Source organism: Sinohyriopsis cumingii, unplaced genomic scaffold, assembly GCF_028554795.1.
Source record: "Sinohyriopsis cumingii isolate HCF-2022 unplaced genomic scaffold, ASM2855479v2 utg002988l, whole genome shotgun sequence".
In the NCBI taxonomy this organism is placed as follows: Eukaryota; Metazoa; Mollusca; class Bivalvia; order Unionida; family Unionidae; genus Sinohyriopsis; species Sinohyriopsis cumingii.
In genome coordinates this window covers 117808-139084 of record NW_028316359.1, presented here as the reverse complement: position 1 = coordinate 139084, position 21277 = coordinate 117808, and the positions used below count along the sequence as shown (strand labels likewise).

At 35.5% G+C, this 21277-nt stretch overlaps 1 protein-coding gene across 2 annotated transcripts; it reads left to right on the top strand.

The window, feature by feature from the left end:
• The first annotated feature begins 322 nt into the window (after positions 1-322).
• On the top strand, positions 323-13128 carry LOC149769939 (uncharacterized). 2 transcript variants are annotated; one of them, XM_089949641.1, is made up of 3 exons: positions 323-633; positions 9242-9332; positions 12389-13128. In XM_089949641.1, exons 1-3 carry the CDS (start codon positions 615-617, stop codon positions 12678-12680), a joined length of 402 nt encoding a protein of 133 aa, XP_089805767.1. In that variant the 5' UTR covers positions 323-614; the 3' UTR covers positions 12681-13128. The 2 variants fall into 2 exon arrangements, with proteins under 2 accessions (XP_089805767.1, XP_089805766.1); XM_089949640.1 differs by lacking the exon at positions 323-633 and adding an exon at positions 8046-8267.
• Positions 13129-21277: the final 8149 nt, after the last annotated feature.

The following is a 21277-nucleotide window of genomic DNA, read 5'->3' as shown; positions in this document are numbered from 1 at the left end:
TTAAGGCGAGGCTTGCAAAAAGAAAGGACATGTCCGAAATCACATCAAGGAAACATAAGCGTGAAATATATATGACCACAATGATACACCTTTTCCAACAATGCACCGCGCGCATTTTAATGTAAGATTTTAGGGATTGCGCATCATTCATTTTTATATATTTTTTTATTTTTCTAAGCACGATGTATTGATAGATTTTTTTTTCTTCAGTGCACAGAGAGTAATAAGTCATTTTGTTTATGTCTAGTAAGTGAATTTGTGATCCATGGCACGTAGCTATGTTTACAGCCAGCCTCTCTAAATACTGCCATTAAGGCTGTGACAGCAGCTTGACTGTGTTTGTCTTGTAAGACATTGGTGATCAAGATACACGGAAAAGTTTAGCACAGAGAACACACACGGACGATTGTGCCGATTTATTAACCATGCTGCTATATCAAAGCAAATGGTGACATGTTTATATAAATCTTGCTAACAACACTATCATAAGAATATATTCAAACACTATATTTCTAAAACGTGATTACGCCCTGGCGCCGAAATAGCTCGCATAAAACAGGGGAGAGAATCCTCCAAGGTAGAACACGGAGTCTTTATGGAGGCGCATTCTCTTTATGAAAGCACGGAGCCAATGTAAGTACTTCACTAAACAAACGACCGTCTTGTTTCGCATTATTTTAAGGATAAATCTTACTCAGTATGACATACTAAGAGGTTCTTATATACCGGTTCAAAGTAATCTTTGAGCTATTTGCTTTTGGACAAATCACGCATACAAAATCCATTTTTTTCCCTTCTCAATACATGCAAATTGACTGGAGAAATATAACTAAAAAATTAGCATGTTGCCAGAATCATGTGGTGCATAATATTTTGGGACAGAAGGCATGGATGGTTTATGAAAATAACTACTTCTCTGACGTGAAACTGAAGCATGAGACATGAGAGAGAGAGAGAGAGAGAGAGAGAGAGAATTGCGTCTGTATGAACAAAACTATCCCCCTAAAGACATTAACGCAAGTCAATTGGCTCGTCTTCCAAATAATGCCGATACTAATATAATAACAATACCACACAATGGTATATGGAGACCATATCATCCTACATGGAAAGCATATCATCCCACATGGAAACCATATCATCCCACATGGAAACCATATCATCCCGCATGGAAAGCATATCATCCCACAGGAAACCATATCATCCCACATGGAAACCATATCATCCCACATGGAAACCATGTCATCCCACACGGAAACCATATAATCCTTTATGGAAACCTGATTTAATATTTTTGTGTCGCTTTGATTTTATGCAGTTTGAATGCTTTAGGCTTACAATAGCACTTACAATTGCAGATACTAATGATGTATATTCTTATTTATTTTGATACATGATTGACAGTTCCTCTGGGACACAAACAATAAATCTATTTTCGCTATCAAAGGTACATTCGAAAGCATTAACTTAGGATTTGCTTTGTTCATTTTTACCAAGTAACAGAGGGTTGGTGTGCGAAACTGTAAAAAACTGAAACACACCGAGAAGGTACTAACCTCTGTAATTTCTAATCCGTCAGTAAATGACTGTAATATATAGTTGAAGTTATCATAACCGTTTTTAAATGCATGCATACATACATACATACATACATATCACACAAACACACTTGTTAGTATGTTGAGTTAATGTATATTTTGTACTCTCTCTCTCTCTCTCTCTCTGACCCCGAGTGGCCGAGTGGTCTAAAGCGCTCGCCTTTATCGATCACTGCAATCTCACTTCTGGCGGCTTGGAATCTAGTCTCGGCCTCGGCCTATGTGGGCATGTAAGAAAGCTGCTAGTAGCTTTCCATGGGACGCTGGTTCTTACCGGGGGTTTCCCAGGTTCTTCCTCCAAAAGTTATACTGGGTACTACAGATAACATATCGTGCGCTAACCCCCAAACAACAACAACAACAACAACACTCTCTCTCATCACCAAATCCAGTGCCGGATTACCAAATATGCCTAGGGGCCCTGCGACAACGGATCATGAAAATATTGATAAAACGTATTAGGAGATAATTTGCGAGGGGGGAGGGGATATTTCGACTGCCATAGGGCCTATGGGCCTCCACACGGTTTAATCCGGCACTGGCGAAATCTCAGCTGTTTCCTCAGTGAACGATTATATCTAATGAAGAAGTGAAGCATATTGCAGTTACCTGTTATCTAACTTCGGATGACTGCAATTAAATGATGGAGGAGATATTGTCATGTATCCTGGGGAATATGAAGATTTTTGTGACCAGGATAAAGTATAGCGCGCTCCTCCAGGCGAAAATAATAATGAATTCGATTCACTGGACTTTGTGAAAAATATCATAAAACTGCTTTGTAAATACACGTGTCATTTAGTGGAAAATTACAACTATAGTCCCCTATGCCTCCCCCACACCCAGTCCCACGCAGTGAGGAGTATGTTAAACATATCCCAACCCAAGACGCTCAGTCATGTACGTCCCTCAGACGCCCGGTCATGTACGTACCGTTTCAGTTGGACATAGTACACAATTAATTTTACTATATGTTCTCAACATTTGTTTCTCAGTACTGACCTTTCCACTGTGTGACAATCAATGCAAATCATATGTTAATCTAAAATACCTTCAAAGATGACTTCACGGTGAAGTTCTTGTCAAAGGTTGACCTGCTCTTTTTTTAGATGATTGACTGTCAACATAACAGCATGTAAACAGAACACATATTTCACTTCCGGATCATCACCAAGGCCTTATTACTCACTGTGCACTGTCGCCAAAATACATACAGACAACAACACCCTGAGCTCATATTATCAAGAATAAACAGTTACCTTTAAATCCCTACCAAAAATGCATAAATAAAACTCTTCTATCACCACCAAAATCAGAGAGGAAAAAATGTTCTAAAAATAGACTAGAACTACATTCGTGGGTACTGAACTGGAAGTATTAATTGTGATGTAATTCCAGTTGTCAGCGCTTTCACTGTCAGATCACGTGGACCGCTTCAGCGGCCTAGTGGTTAGAGCGTCCGCCTTAAATGCGCGAGGTCGCTGGTTCGAACCCCGGGTGCGTCATACCAAAATATGATGCTAACAGCCACCTCGTTAGACGCTCTGGATCAGGCTAGTGTTAGGACTGATCGGCCTGGTGTCAGGAAAATCTGACTGGGTGGGACATCTCAGAGGCATGATGCCCCAGTTCTAGACAGCGTACTTTCATTATTTATGACAAAACGATTGTATCTGTAACACATAAAAGGTGCTTATGACAAATACAAACATATTTATGATCTTTTAATAACATGTTTGATACGTGTCACTTACGTCAACGCGATGGCCAAACAGAATGATGTAAAACATATTCTGTCCTAATCCAGCATTCGGAAAATTTCCTGATTAAAAAAGACACAAAACCAAAATTAAAACAAAATCATCTCGTATTTTAGTTATTTACCTGCATATGTGAATGCGTAAAGTACAGATGTTCCTTTGCAAGACTGAGAATCATCCAACGACTTTCAGGAGCGCACTATTTTTTCTTTATTTATTCTGAACGTTATGTAATTTCTCAAGACCACTAAATATTTTTTCGTTTGATGAGTAAGTGTTTTGCATTTATTGGCCCTCTCTGATAAATATCTTCGCCGGGTGTTGGTAACCAACTCAAAATTTCCCTGTCTAGTATATCAGTGGTATAGCTAGAAATTGTATACTGTCTAGTATATCAGTGGTATAGCTAGAAATTGTATACTGTCTAGTATATCAGTGGTATAGCTAGAAATTGTAGACTGTCTAGTATATCAGTGGTATAGCTAGAAATTGTATACTGTCTAGTATATCAGTGGTATAGCTAGAAATTGTAGACTGTCAGTGGTATAGCTAGAAATTGTATACTGTCTAGTATATCAGTGGTATAGCTAGACATTGTATACTGTCTAGTATATCAATGGTATAGCTAGAAATTGTATACTGTCTAGTATATCAGTGGTATAGCTAAAAATTGTAGACTGTCTAGTATATCAATGGTATAGCTAGAAATTGTAGACTTGAGTATCAACACTTTCTTATTCGAAGTCGCGGGTTCGACCACCGGCCGAGTCATACCAAAGACTTACAAAAATGGTACTAACAGCTGCCTCGCTTGGTGCTCAGCATTAAGAGGTTAGTGTTAGGACTGGTTGGCCTGGTGTCAGGATAATGTGACTGGGTGGGACATCATGCTACGTCTGCGGCATGATGCTCCACTGCTAGACATCACTTTAAACTGCCACACTGCAGACATCGCAACGATATGACTGAAAAATTGTTAAAGCTACGTTAAAAATCGAAATCACACACACATACACTCTAATGTCAGCACGGAGTCTATGACATTATTAGGTACAGCGTAGGCTTAATCACCCCTCTTTAATTTTCACATTTTAGAGTGGTATGCACCTTATATGACAATTAACAGACACACAGCAAATTCATCTATAAAAAGGTAATTGCAATTTGATTTTCATAGTGGGTGGCCATGAATTTTCTTTTGAGCTAAAATATTATATTTTCTTTCCTCTCAAGTTAATTAACATTTATTTTCTTCAAATAATATCATGGATATAGCATGGTGTTATTTTGCTATAATTTACAGACGGAAATTAACTTGACAAAAAAGGTAAACAGTGGTACGTACCGCGGGACGTTAACAATATCGCGGTATAAAATGTTTCTTAGTAACCAGTTCTAATACATATGGACATGTGGGAATGATAGGTATGGGTGGACCTGGGAGAAGTATGGGTATGGACCTGTGAGCAGCATTGGTATGGATATGTGAGCAGTATTGGTATGGATATGTGAGCAGTATTGGTATAGACATATGAGCAGTATTGGTATAGACATATGAGCAGTATTGGTATAGACATATGAGCAGTATTGGTATAGACATATGAGCAGTATTGGTATAGACATATGAGCAGTATTGGTATAGACATATGAGTAGGATTGGTATGAACCTGCGAATAGTAAAGGTATGAACCTGCGAATAGTAAAGGTATGGACCTGTGTGAAGTATTGGTATGGACCTGTAAGTAGTATGGATAGGGACCCGTGAATAGTAAAGGTATGGACCTGTGTGAAGTATTGGTATGGACCTGTAAGTAGTATGGATAGGGACCCGTGAATAGTAAAGGTATGGACCTGTGAATAGTAAAGGTATGGACCTGTGAATGGTATTGATAGAGTACTGTGAGCAGCATGGGTATAGACCTGTGAGTAATATGGGAATGAGCCTGTGAGTAGTATTGGTATGGACATGCGAATAGTACGTGTAATGACCTGTGAGTATAATGGGTATGGATATGTGCGTAATATGGTTAAAGACCTGTAAATAGTATGGGTATCGACCTGTGAATATTATGGGTATGGATATGTGCGTAGTATGGTTAAAGACCTGTAAATAGTATGGGTATCGACCTGTGAATATTATGGGTATGGACATGTGAGTAGTAAAGGTACGCACCCGTGAGTAGTAAAGGTATCGACCTATGAGAAGTATGGACCTGTAAGTAGTATGAATATGTACCTGTGAATGGTTTGGGTATGGACATGTGAACAGTAAAGATATAAAAATGTGAGTAGTATGGGTCTGAACATGTGAGTAGCATGGGTATGGACCTGTGAGTAGTATGGGAATTGACAGGTGAGTAGTATGGGTATGGTTCTGTAAGTAGTATGAATATGGACTTGTGTGTTGTATAGACGGACAGCTGTGACTAGTATGGATATGTACATGTGAATAGTTTGGGTATGGACATTTGAACAGAAAAGACGTGAATCTGTGAGTAGTATTGGTAGCGGCCTTAGAGTAGTATGGGTATGGATCTGTGAATAGTATGGATATGGGCACATGAGTATTATGGGTTTGGACATGCGCACAAACACCGAATCAGCTTCCTGTAGTTTATTCTCGCATGCTGCTGCTGACAATGACGTCGATGACGACAACAACCGATAAGAAAAAGAGCTACAGTCGCAGCAGTAACACAACTACTACATCTTAATAAATAATAATAATAATAATAATAATAATAATAATAATAATAATAATAATAATAATAATAAAATGTATTATTATTATTATTATTATTATTATTATTATTATTATTATTATTATTATTATTGCGACTGCGTAAGAAATCTTTCCGGGATTTTCCAGGTTTCTTCCTCCACCAGCTATACTGGTCGTCTTAAATAAGCAGCCTATCATGTGCTGAAAAATGGCGTTGAAACCAAAACAACAAAAATAGATAACAAAAAAGAAACCCACCAACGTTCAATATTGGATGAGCATCACCATTTATTCAACACTGAAAATACATTGTAAGAGTTTTCTTTTTTGAAATGGATAATACTAATCTTATTTCTGCTATTAATGAAATTGTTAAACTCATCTAACGGAATGACAGTTTCTTTTCGGATTATCATCATTTTCATGATACGGAAAACCGATAATGCAACGGCCTGATAAAGACATCCTGACAGTCAGTATGTCCGCCAGTTCTGATAAGATGTCAGGATAAGCGCATATTAAATGTTAGATTAGAACCATTGTTACCAAAAACGAACTTCATGATTAAGAAATGTTGTTGCAGGCAGAGCGAAACGGAAGACTTATAAGAAAAACATGCTATAAAGAAATGTTTCATGATGTCCTCACATGTGAGCATTAGAAATGTCTAGTCAGTCCCATAGTTTGACATTTACATATGCAACAATATACTCAGGGCCTTTGACCTTTACATATGTAACAATATACTCAGGGCCTTTGACCTTTACATATGTAACAATATACTCAGGGCCTTTGACCTTTACATATGTAACAATATCCTCAGGGCCTTTGACCTTTATATATGTAACAATATACTCAGGGCCTTTGACCTTTACATATGTAACAATATACTCAGGGCCTTTGACCTTTACATATGTAACAATATACTCAGGGCCTGGTTCCTTTCACAGCAAGGCTGGATAACTTAAGCATCATTTTTCTTATTTTCTGTTTTTCGTTTTCTTGTAATCTTTGAACATCATATCTGAAATAGTTCTTTGCGCCTTGTACATTAAATGAACAAAAAGCAAAGTAAATTGGTACGATTTAATATCCCCTTAGAACCATGAAATTACATTGTTTTTATAAAGGAGCCATTTGAGTACATGAAATGACACCTTTTGCATCACACCTATCGTTTTTGAAAGAAAGCGCCGATCAGATGTCGCAATGACAGCTAAAATAAACGACGAACAAGGGTTACCAGGCGACTTGTGCAAGCTCTCTTAAATTTTCAAGCTGAAAAGCCTATTCATGGAAAACAAATGTGCTTGAAAAGAAAATAAGCAAGCAAGCAATTAAGAAAGAAAGGATACATACATACATATATACAGGCACGCATGCGTACATAATACATACATACATACATACATACATACATACATAGAGATGCTGATACATAAATAGGTTGATAGATAGATAGATAGATAGATAGATAGATAGATAGATAGATAGATAGATAGATACATGAGAGGACATTAAAAAGCAGATTTATATATGTAACCAAGCCCCTGCCAAAAATTAAAAAATATAAAACTTGGATGATGTAAACATATATATTTATTGCGCATCGTATTTTATTACACGTGTGGATATATATATATATATATATATATATATATATATATATATATATATATATATATATATATATATATATATATATATATATATATATATATATAAAACAAGCTACCTTTCGGCTAGTGTCCTGTGAATAAATAAGAAAAATAATTACAAATAGCATACGATTGATAAGAAATTGTTCAGTCTATGTTTACATTCATTGTTATCTTCCTTTTGTCTGCCTCAAATCGTTCTTTTTCACACGTATTCATACCTGGCAGAACGTTGATTATTATCTTTAACTCCCACATATTTACTAAAATTGACTTTAATTTGTATTCATTTCGCTACAAGCAGCAATTCCACGATGTCAGGGTTATATGAAACGCTTTGTTTTTATCTCTAAGGGCTGCGCAGAAGCAAAGCAGAAGTAATTTATGAATACATTTGAATTGTATTAGAGAGCTTTATAAACGATAGTTAGTTTCACATAGTTTAATTGAACCTTTCGATCCTTAAAGATGGCATCTAATCCAGAGTTGAAGATCTTTGTATTGTTACTTTTGTTTGGAGCCTTGTCAGGTATGTATCAAAACAATTTTACATTTTCTAAACTATGTTTAGTATCTTCTTGTAGCAAATCATTATTTGTTTGACATTGTATGGTCAGCCGTGCACAGTTTAATATAACGACAGATGCTTGATTTACTGTCTTTATACTGCAACAGTTGCATTACTTTGATTTTGAACCCCCCCCCCCCCGAGTATTCGGGCTCTTCGATTGCCAGGAAATGACCCTAGTTCGTCATCTCTGCTTGCGCTTGAAGCGAAATGCAACTACCTCCGTGACATAAACGTGTAGCCATTTGTCCTAGGTGTCGTTGCCTCCTCTCCTCTTTAATGATACTTGAACGGTACGAAATAAGCAATGCCTGTATAATATAGCAGTATTAACTTGAGCAGTATGAAATAAGTAATGTTCGTGCAATATTGCAGTATTAACTAGATCAGTATGAAATAAGTAATGCTCGTGTAATATTGCAGTATTAACTAGAAATGTACGATATGAAGAAAACTCGCGCAATACTTCAGTAGTGACTAGAACTGTAGTAAATGAGCCAAACTCGTGCATTAAGTATTAACTAGAGAGGCCCGAAATCAGTTATACTCGTTTAATATTGCACACACACACACACACACACACACTCTCTTTCTCTCTCTCTCTCTCTCTCTCTCTCTCTCTCTCTCTCTCTCTCTCTATATATATATATATATATATATATATATATATATATAGAGAGAGAGAGAGAGAGAGAGAGAGAGAGAGAGAGAGAGAGACCACTGTTGGCCACCCTGAACAGATCATGAGGCAAATTTGTTTTACCTGTCTTTAAAAAGTTATTGTGGCATTTAATTTTATTCACCCCAACTTGCCTTTATGTTTGACTCTGTCTACATGCTTTAGGTTATCCACTTTTCATCGAAATTCCGGTTATTTGTAAATGAAGTTTCACCTTAAGGTTGTGCTTAATCTTGGTCTAAACGTATCGTTGTAGGCTTAGACCACAAGGGAAGCGTTTTCAAAATCCTCGATGATCTTGCGAAATACGAGCATGGTGACGAAAATGTGGACAATGGAGACGAAAGGTTAGTGGATGACTATCATGAATGCACACAGGCACACATCTCTCCACAATGGGTCTGTCTAAAAACATGCCATTGACATAATATGAGTAGTTTTAATTTGTCGTTAAAATGACACAAGTTTCATTTAAAATAAAAATGTATACAGCGAGTAGAAAGATTTTTTTAAGCGTTAGCCAACTGCTGAAACACTTTTTAAAATGCGTATTAATGCATATTTGAGTACAAATATATACCAAACAGAACTGAAAGTGCTATCCCTGGATTCAACAGGAGAATACTTGGTAATACCAAATATGAAAAATTAATATTAACATACGCGTGAGAAAATTGGAATTAGTACTCTACTGAGATTCTAAGCCGGGTTCGTAGGTAAACGGCATCCATCGTGTTGCTTATACCATCTCATCATGCACGTATTACCCAAAATGATGTTACGAAGTCGGTGGAATAGGCATTCGTGCATAGCAGACACAAGTGCATGTCGACTTATTACCTAATTCTCATACAAGTATAATACAATTCGGGATTCCTAAAGCAGAAATTAGGGTGTATAGAAATAATTATGGAGCATTATAAATATACAGTAAACAGAATAGAAAGTGATATCTCTGGATTCTGAATTAAAATTCTCTAACTTGGATAATGATATGTTGTTGTTGTTGTTGTTGTAGGGTTTAATGCAATTTTTCAGCACATGATAGGCTATGCATGGCGGTCAGTATTAATGGTGGAGGAAGAACCCGGGAAAACCCCGGAAAGAACCACCGACCCACGAGAAGCTACTGACAAGCTTTCTCACATACCCACATTAGCCGAATCCGAGACTCGAACCCACGCAGACAGAGGTGAGATGGCAGTGGTCCGTAACGGAGAGAGCTTTAGACCACTCGGCCGGATAAGTGTGTGTGTGTGTGTGTGTGTGTGTGTATGTATGTATGTATGTGCGCTGTATCATTCTTTACATTTTTCATTAAAAGTAAACGAGGCTTCCAGAGTTTCCTTTAATGAAAAATGTGTACAACTAGTAGTATATCAAACATACACCGTACATAGTATACATATACTTTATGTATATCTCACACAAATGCACATACTTACATTTCCAACGCAGTTAATATTGACTAACTAAAAACTGCGTATTGACGGAATGAATGAACTCTGCAGAGCTCTGTACAGTGTGTACGCTGGAAAATGTAATTCTTCACACTTTTGCGAATAATTGCAATCTCCTTTGCTAATTGATAACATTTGCTTATGTTGGGTTTTTAACTTCTATTTTCATTCATATAGATTAAATCAATATAAGACACACTTACGATTTAAACTAGAAAGATGGTTTAAATGAAGAAAGTTGAGCTCTACAAGCACGTCAAGGTTAAATACTGGACCATCGAACGCGTTGGCTTTCATATAGCGGCTAGCATATTTTAACGAGTTGAAAATATAAACGTAGCGAAATTAGGGACCGGCAAGAGGTAATTCAAACATAAATGTGCTTGCAGTTCACCTGTGTCATTATTATAACTTAACGGGCGAAGGTCAAGAGAGAGAGAGAGAGAGAGAGAGAGAGAGAGAGAGAGAGAGAGAGAGAGAGAGAGATTGGGTTAGATATACCTACAGTTGATTCATTGCTCATCAATATAGTTCTTTACCGGTAGATTAGTCTGCTGTCTTACCTACCCTCACAATGAGAGAGAACGGCTGAGGGAGAATAGTGCGGCATTTAGCCAGCGGAAATAATAGTTTTGTCGTCCTCTTGGCTTATTGGCGTAAGGACTCGTAGTTTCCAACCAAAACTTTAAATTGCGTGTTTGTCTTCTTCTCGAATTTAATGTTTTGTCTGACTTGTAAAATGCTACTTATCTGATAGCCCTGAGCCACATTTCTTTTTTTATGGCATTTTTATAGACCCTAGAGACCACTGGTCATAGTCCGAACCATTATATTTGCGAAAAAGTATGAATATTTCTCCTAAATATCTGTATTTATCAATTATCAAAATGGTGTTCTCAATTGCTGTGTCTCTCACTTTGTTGTTGTCATTGTGTATATCACTCTCATTCGTTGGCTTGTTTGAATGGTTCGTTTGTGACTTAGTGGAACTTTATCATCTCTGCATTCAAATGGACGAAACAACTTGTTTAGTTCATTCACAAACAAATCTAATCAACCAAAAACCTAAATCGTCTACTACATTTGTGCACATTGTTTGTTTATAAAGTAGTTGCTAATACACCATGCTGTTGTAGGCTCACTTGTCGTACAGCAGGAAGCCATGTGGTAGCAAAAACTACTGAGAGATTCTGACACTGTAAAGTTGATGGAGGAAAATAATGAACATATAATAATAATAATAATAATAATAATAATAATAATGACTTTGTATAGCGCCTAATCTTAAAAGCTCTAAGCGCTTTACAACATTAGACAACATCTATAAGATAAAAAACATATAATGATATGATTACAAAAACAAACACCATGAAATTAGAAAACATTAAACAACATGCTGAGAATATTTAATGTAGGAAACATTATTAGACCTTTAAGCTTGTTCTTGCAGTCGAAATAAGTGAGTTTTGAGAGCCCTCTTGAATGTGATCACTGTGTCTTTGTGTCTAAGTTCGGTGGGCAATTCATTCCACGTTGCTGGGCCCTGGTATGCAAAAGAACGCTGTCCATATGACTTTGTTTTCATACTTGGAATAATGAGTATACGATTGTCAGAAGAGGAGCGTAAGTATCTTGCTGGTGTGTACACATGGATGAGGTCTGATAGGTATGTTGGACTGAAGTCCGTCATTGAAACGTAGCAAAGAGAACACATTTTGTGTTTGATTCTGGATCGAATGATAAATTTGAGAATACAGAAGCAGCAGTATACTGTTGAAATATAACCTATATTTTACAGGAAAATTTATATTATGAAACTTCATTGCATTTGAAATTGGCTATCCTAGAAATGAAAATCTAATACACCGTAATAGAAACATCAAGTTATATGTAGCACATATGTACATAAGTTATAACATGCTAGTGATCGTTTATCGTTCCAGTGACATTCAACAAGGAGCCCAAAATCTGCTTGAGATTCAAGACTTGCTCTTTGACATGGGAAAGGAAGTCCGACCCGTGAAGGACGTGCAGTCACGTCAGAACTGTGCGGGTCTTCTCTCCAAATGTGGGTCTTTTAATCCCTGCTGTCCACATGATTTGAAACACAAAGGTCCACTCTGCTGCAAGTACCCGGATGAAGAAGATCCACAAAAAGGAAACGAGATCTACCAGAAGTTTGGTCTTTGCTTACCGGCTTCTTTGTATTGCAATAAAAAGCCCTTTGTGCTGTGAGAAAATAATGAGAAACATAATCTGCACAAAACTGAAATTTGCATATTTCTTAATTTTTTTCTTTTTCTCATTACTTGTAAAAACTCAATCTGATATTCTTGCAGGTCATTTTACCACATGCATTGGAACATTCGTTTCTTTAAAAAAAAAATGGTTCGGCATTGGAAGAAATTGTATGCATTTCGATATTTTTTTCTCATAATACTTTCCTTTTAACATGTTTGTCACCGAGTTATACAAAATTCCATATTGATTTGCCACAATCAACGGGGCTAGTTTATTTTCCAATGTTTAAGGAAACACAAGTTTATAGCTTCACCTATATTTACACAGAACTGTCTTTTGTTGTATATCCAGAAGTTACTGATCTGACTTAGTCTATTTCCACCGCTTTCTGTGTATACTATGCATTTCATTGTTTTACTCGTAATAAAGATAACTGACAAGACTTGGGTTTGGCAAATAAATTTACCACCACCCCCGCCACCACCACCTACTCCACCACCATCCTCCTCCTTTTCTTCTTCTTGTCTGTCCTTTTTTTATAGCCGTTTACTTTTGTCGTTGTGATGTTCTGCCATTGCTTTTGGCAGTGTTATTACTCTTATTGGCAATGTTATTACTTTTATTGGCAGCGTTATTACTCTTATTCTTGCCATTTTATTTTTTGTTTATAACTATTTTTTTATGTTATTATTCAAGTTATTGTTTTTTTCATTTGCCATGCCATTGTATTAATATCTGAACAGGTCTCATTACGGTCCACTAATCTGCCCCAGAGTTTGTCCACTCTTTTTTTAAAAAAAAAAAAACCGAGATCGTTCAGTTCGTCTCCTGTGCCATGGACTGAGAGAGATAATATAAAATCAGACAGCGTTACAGTTTATGGAAAACAGTCCCAATGATAAAAATTATAAACTTTTCCCAAAGGTGATGCTTCTTTATCTTTTTAGCCTGGCTATTTTACGCAGGAGTTGACATATAAAAAAATCTTTAAGATGAAATTTAGATACCGCCGCAGGAAATACACATTGTTATCATAATAACGCGATCTTGATTGCTAGAAAGTCCGGACCATAACATGACGCGAAAGATTTAGTACTGATCCGCATTTTCAATGGTCCGATAAAATCAGCATCCTCCCCCAGTTGTGTTAATACTAATGGACGATATTTTGGTCTGATTTCACATGTGTATTAAAATGTGAATTTTGGCTGCACGCAAATCTTTCCAGAACACACACGTGTACATTATAGACACTTGTCATTATTTGATAACAGCCACATCTAACACAAACTTTAAAATGACCACTTGACAGAGGGTTGTGTTATTTCACGTGGATTTACAAGTAGCTAAACATAGAACTTGATCAGGAAATATTAAGTTAATGTCGCCAAAAGAAATATTGAAATATTATGGTGTCCCCGCCCCTCCTACAAAATGTAAAACTGAACCACCCACCAACAAAACAGGATAATACAATACTGAAAGCTAAAAATGCGTGAAAATAACAATGTTGCCATCATTCCAATTCAAAATACTCGTCCTTGCAGATCGAAATGGTTATGTATAATGCATTCGGTTGTATCATCAACAATTAATTTTAATTTTTCTGGCGCCCCTCTTGGGCTGGTGCATAACCACGTGTTCAGTGTGCTTAACGGGTAATCCGGCATTGTGTCATACTACTCCACCCTCAATAAAAAAGAAATACCTACCGGTAATTTGAAACTGACAATGAAAAATTAATTTCATTGGACAAGTTGTTGATTCGGTATTTAACGGTACAGCATCACAAGTCAGTTATTTAGTGCCAAGGAAGTAAAGTGCATTGTTCCAAAAACACGCCACGGTAGCCGACCCAGGCTACTCCGATGACACAATTAAAGGCATTGAGACGCGGATTCGAAGAGACTATTGGGTGAGTGGTGGGTGGGTGGTGTCAAATGGGATTGACATCTCATTTCCGACTTCAGCATCTGATTGCAAACATGCATTTTTATTTGTTTTGGAAAATGAGAGACTACTTATTTATGGAATTAATAAGTTTTCGACTTAAGTGCTGAGAGCCAAGCAAGGTAGCTGTTAGTATCATTTTTGTAAGTCCTTGTTGTGACTTGGCCGGGGCTCGAACTCAAGACCTCCTGCATATGAGGCGGAGGCTCTAACCACTTATTATACCGAAGTGGTGAATTTCAAACGTGCGTGAAGCCCTAGACTGAATGCCTTGATTCAAATCTGACAAACATGCTTTCCAAAAGAGCAGTTGGTTAGTATAGGAAAATATATTGTTGGACAATCTAACTCCGATGTAATTCTAAAACAAACATCCAGTGAGACTTCAAGTTCTATAGCATGCCGTAGGCTGAAGTTCTTTGATATGAATGAGTCATTATTATAGTCATTATTATTTATAGATGTTAAACGTCTTGACTTTAAGCTTTGTTTTGTTGTGCAGTTTTCACTGACGATTTAAACATTAAAGAAAAGTGAGTCTCGGAATTTCTGCTATTGTGACTCCCAAAAAAATATACCCTGTTTGTTTCGTTGTCGTTGGAAACCCAGTTTCTCTCCATCCGCATTTACATGATTTACGATAAATCTGTTTAAAGTTTTAAAGAGACAGCATCATTAATATGGATACCGTTATAATCCCGAAACCAAACGACCTTGTTTTTTTTTTTAAAACAACACATACCCACCCTTTCCCTCGTGTCAATTAGACTTTGTGGAAAAAGTAGTCAAGTCTCTTAGAAACCGATCTTAAAATAAAGTTTCGATTAATAAACAATCGATGCACAGTTTTAAGAATACTTTTTGATGAAAAATCCATTTTACAGAAACGCTATCTGCTGCGTCAATGTTGTATGCTGTCTTTTCACAGTGCCCCCCCTTGGGGTCCCGAGTGGTCTAAAGCGCTCCCCGTTATGGATCACTGCCATCTCACCTCTGTCTGCGTGGGTTAAAGTCTCGGATTCAGCCAATATGGGTATGTGAGAAAGCTTGCCAGTAGCTTCTCGTGGGTCGGTGGTTCTTTCCGGGGTTTTCCCGGGTTTTTCCTCCACCATTAATACTGGCCGCCATGTATAGCCCATCGTGTGCCTAAAAATGGCCTAAAACCCTATAACAACAACCCACCCTTTTGTATACATACCACATGATATCTCGTTGGTAAAAAATAAAATTGTAGCTTATTTATTTCATTCTAAGGGATATAATTATTTACTTCTTTATATAATTATTGTTTCGTAACTGAACTTGGATTACCTCTATAGTTGATACACGGACTGGCCGTTCATAATATTTTACCACATTAAAACAGTTTTTTTCGTTTTCAGCTTTACTTGAGGATGTTTTGCAATGTTATTACTGCCAAACTGGATTTAGAGACTTTTTGTTTGGTCTTTCTTGAGGAGAAAAGTCAGGCGCTTTATTATGTACAAGGGGCTTATTAAAGCATCGTGTGCCGTTGGAAGTTGCAATTAAGACTTACCAAGTCAAAACGTACATTGACTTAAACGTACCTAAGTCAAAACGCGCTGAAGTCAAAACGTATCCATGTCAAAAGCACATATGAACGCCGACACGTATCCAAGTCAAACGACCCATACAGTCAAATAGTTAACGTAACAAAATAACAAATTTCTACGATTTATTACAAATAAATTATGATGTTTTTTTTTTCTTCAGTTAGCTCACAAAATTAGAAGAAGAAAAAAAAATATTATCAAAGGCATAAAGTAAACCACGATAATATGGGTCAATTAGGTATTGACCGATAAACCATGCATCTAATCAGCTTGAATCAGCAGTGATAGTTTTTCTGCTGCTTCTCTTTTAGTTAATTAATGGGAATTTTAAGGAGTAATACAAAACATTTAGCTGCATTAAAACACACTTATTCGTAAAGTTAAAGGTTAACATGAATCATCAGTGCACAGCAACCAAATGAACTAGAAAAATACGATAATGACAATAATCCAGCTAAATCCAAATTAATTTTCGGCAGCTTGTGATTAAGAAAAATAAAAAAAATACTGACAGACATTATATGTTCTTGCAGCGTTTTGTACGGTAGCCCATATAAATTATTTTTTATATATACATTAATCTGATTTAGCCGAACCGAAAAGTTAATTGGAAATAAATGCTGACACACCTGCAAAATCTCATCTAAATGCAATTTATTTTGTGGCGCTTTCTCTGTTCTTGGTCTTTTCGGCATTTTTTTTAATTATCGGAAATCGTCACAGTAACCTAGTCGCGTGTACTTGACGTTGTCATTATAGTAACTGCTACACGTGCATTGCTTTGATCCAGGCGGGAAAGCTAATTAGCAAAACAAAGAGCTCTCCCAAATTTCGCTGGTAGCCGGAGGTAACAAAATATCTTAAAGGGTAGCGTGCCTGTCATATATATATATATATATATATATATATATATATATATATATATATATATATATATATATATATATATATATATATCGACGGATATTGGTGCATTTAAATACCGAAACTTTTTTTTATATATTTCTTTTCTTTTTTATACAATTTAACTACCTTATTTACTCATCCATTTTTTTTTTTAACCCGTAAATTCAATTCATTGTGCAATATGGGTCGTGCTACAAGCATGACATACTATCAATTTCGATAACTTTAAGAGTATTATTAGGAATTCCGTATGTTATTAGTACAAAAATGTACGTCAAGATAATGTTATATTGTCGAGCCAGGAATACTTATATAGTATACAATGTATTGATCTGTTTTAATATGGTATTTATTACACAATACCTGTATCTACATTTATTTGGATTTGAATATTTTGAAAATATTCCATTACATAGTATACACCGCAAAGTGAATTGGCCATCAGTGTTAATTAATAATTATATTGCTCGCATTTTTAAGTGTTATATTTTGTGTTTTTGCTTTATAAAAACTGTTGTGTTTGATAAAATAAAAGTTTTGATTGTTTAATATTCCTTCTTCATAAATCAGATCTATCTATCTATCTATCTATAATAATAATAATAATAATAATAATAATAATAATAATAATAATATATTTAAAAAAACTATTTTTAACGAGGATAACACATTTGGTCATGGCTGACCCATCTGCCATGTGGTCCTCAGTTTTTGTAATCGGCTATGTTAAAAATTTTTTTTAAATATTTAAAACAAAATGAGAAGAAAAAAATAAACAAAATAAAAATAGAAGACCATGCACATAACCAGGTATCGTCGCACACTCATTCGTACATATTTAACATGAATGACTATGTGTGACTATCTATCTATCGATCTATTTGTCTGTCTGTATATCTATATCCCTCTCTACCTACCTACCTATCTATCTATCTATCTATCTATCTATCTATCTATCTATCTATCTATCTATCTATCTATCTATCTATCTATTAATCAAATGTGTGCATGTTCCAAACTAAATTATAAAAAAGGGCTCTCAATATCAAAGGATGCTTCAAAGGCCAATATGTTTTACAAATGTTCAATGTCTCTTTTCAACAATGATCAAACAAAAGCAGTTTAAAACCATACCCATGCATGTTAACAACTTAGGGAAAAGCTGTATTTATTGACATACAGAACTTTCAACATATAAAACAAAAGCATATTTCCGAACCTTAGCGCGTTAGTACTTACCTTAATTTGGGTACGTGATAACTTGGTTACGTTTTGACTTGGGGGAAAGTTTGGGATTGGGTGCTTTTTGACTGCAGTACATTTTGATTTTGGTACATTTTAACTTGAGTACATATTTGATCTACTTTCTGGAATACAAGTACACCACATATACAATCCAGCATCCGCTTTGTTGGTTACTATTGAATCACACCTTATATACAATCCAGCCTCCCATATTTACGATATGTTTTGATGCACACGTATTGATTCAAGAGACAATGCTGCAATACTCCCAAAACCATAGAACGGAGAACAGTTTTTTTAAAAAAAAAGGGGGAAAAAAAAGAAAGAAAAAAAAAACGTTATTTTCTTCTAACTTAAAAATATATTTCTTGTGCTTTGGAGCTAGATCATAATATAAGAAATTTCCGTTGCTCAACAGGTCGGTCTCTATCATATGAAAGACAAAGCACTAAAATTTTTACATTATTTAGAACGAGTGTGGGTCATGTTTTGACTTGAATACGTTTTGACTTGGGTAGATTTCGGCTTGGTACATTCTGACTGGGTACGTTTAGACTTGATCACGTTACGGTTTAGGTACGCTTTGACATGTTCCCTTCTCACATACCCACATTAACAAAACCCGAGATTCGAACTCACGTGGACAGCGAAGGCGAACGCTTTAGACCATTTGACCCCCTCCCCCTCCACGGGGCCAGTACGTGTGGTAAAAGTATGCCTATGACCTGGTTTTTTAAAGATTACAATTTGACACAAAATTACTGTCACATGCTAATATTTACAAGTTTTGAAATTAAAACTCATATTTAGAGAGAGGAAATTGAATGTTCCCATCCACGTGATAATCAAAAAGTGTTTCTTATATCACTTTAATGGTTCTGTTTCCATGTTAAGTCATTCAATGTTTGTATCCAGGTTGTAGCTCGTTAGCTGTTTAAAATATTAGGAAGACTCTATGTATATCAATACAGGGGGCGTTGGATACCATGTTTTATGTCATTTCTCAAGTTCATAAGCATTTTCTGGTGTCATGTTAATAATTCTATGGAAAATATATGTAAAAACTATATTCGTGCATCCTCCTGTCTACATTTGTTTGTCTAGCCCATGACTTTACGACAGCTGGAGTGATTACCCGAAAGTATGTCCATGTTTTATCTCATAAATTAAGGTAAACGGATAAACATCCACTCAAGTCGTTTGCGCCTTAAATTACCATTCTAATTTGTCACGTGGCCAATTTTCGTGTCCACGTGCTCTATTTTTGGACAAGGAAAGCCATACGTACATCGTAGTTTGACCGTCTTTAAGTGCGATTGTCAGCTTTTATAGATAATACAATGAGAATAAAGAAGTGTGGATCTTGACTCGAGCACAGCCTATCTATTTCTAATTCTAGCACTTTTTGCGAGGAACGACACGGATTAACACTCGAATAAAACAACAGAATTTGTCTTCTTCTTCATAACCTACTATATTGCACCGTTCCGATCGCCAAAATTCTAAATTGAAAATAAATTAACGGAAAATAACATAAAATATATTTAAATGGATTCTAAATCCAAAGAATTGAAATGAGACAACTGGGAAAAAAACTTGATTTATACTTGCTGTCTCAAACATACAGAAAATATAGCATACACACAATATAGCACTAATACACATAGAAAGCACTGAGACTTAGGCGACCTCTAGCAAAGGTCACACAATTTTCAAAGGAAGGGACTTCGAGCAAGGTGAATAAAACCAGGCTCGGACGAGCGACCCTATAGATAACACTAGGGAAAAATAAATACCCCATCAAAAATCTAAATTTAAATTTTTGATACAAAATTCTGTTTAAATAGAATATACAACATATCTGAGGGGGAAACACAAACAAAAAATACTTTTTAAATATTTATTTTGGAAATGGGATGGGGTGGGGGGCATCTGTCTGGACCCCCCCCCCCCAAAAAAAAAGAGTTATAGATTGCAAACTAGCTTAATTTCAAGCTATTTTGATATTCAGAATCCAATAGAAAAAAGAAAGTAAAGTAAATGTTTTTAAAATGGTTAAAATAGTGCTCCTTTAATTCATTTCAGTTAATTAATGGATTAAATGGTTCTGAATTGTAAAGGTTAATTTTGAAAACTTGAATAAGTCCAGTTTATATCATATTTAATGCTCATTCATTCAAATCACGCGAGAGTTTACAACTCTTATTTTTAAAGATAGTTCATCCCTTGCAATTTTAGTTGGAGTTGAATTTGAATGGAATATTTTTCCCCCCTTCATAATCTTGAATAGAGACTATACATAAATACACACACACACACACACACACACACATATATATATATATATATATATATATATATATATATATATATATATATATATATATATATATATATATATATATATATATATATATATATATATATATATATATATGTAGGAGTAACTAGAAGTTATTTGACAGTGTATATGCAAATATCGCTTTTTAAGCAGATCTTGAATTTTTTAATAACAGTGATGTTTTATCATGAAAAAAATTTAATACTCTTTGCACAAATAGTTAACTTTCGAAGAATTAACAAAATATAATGTATATTAAAGACCTTGTTGAAGTGTGATCCATGTATACATTATTATGTATATAATATATATTTCATTTCTACATTACTATGCATACAAAATTTATTCAACACATAATTGCTATGTATTCCATATACATATATAAAATGTTATGTATACAAGATATACACTATGCCGTATATAAATTAATATGTATACAAGACATATTCAATGTATACATTTATATGTATACAGGATATATTCCGTTCACCCCCCCCCCCTTGTTAATGACACCACTAAAAAGGCTTTATATATTTTTTCAGCAAGTTTGCTATTTTGCGTTAAAAAATATAGTC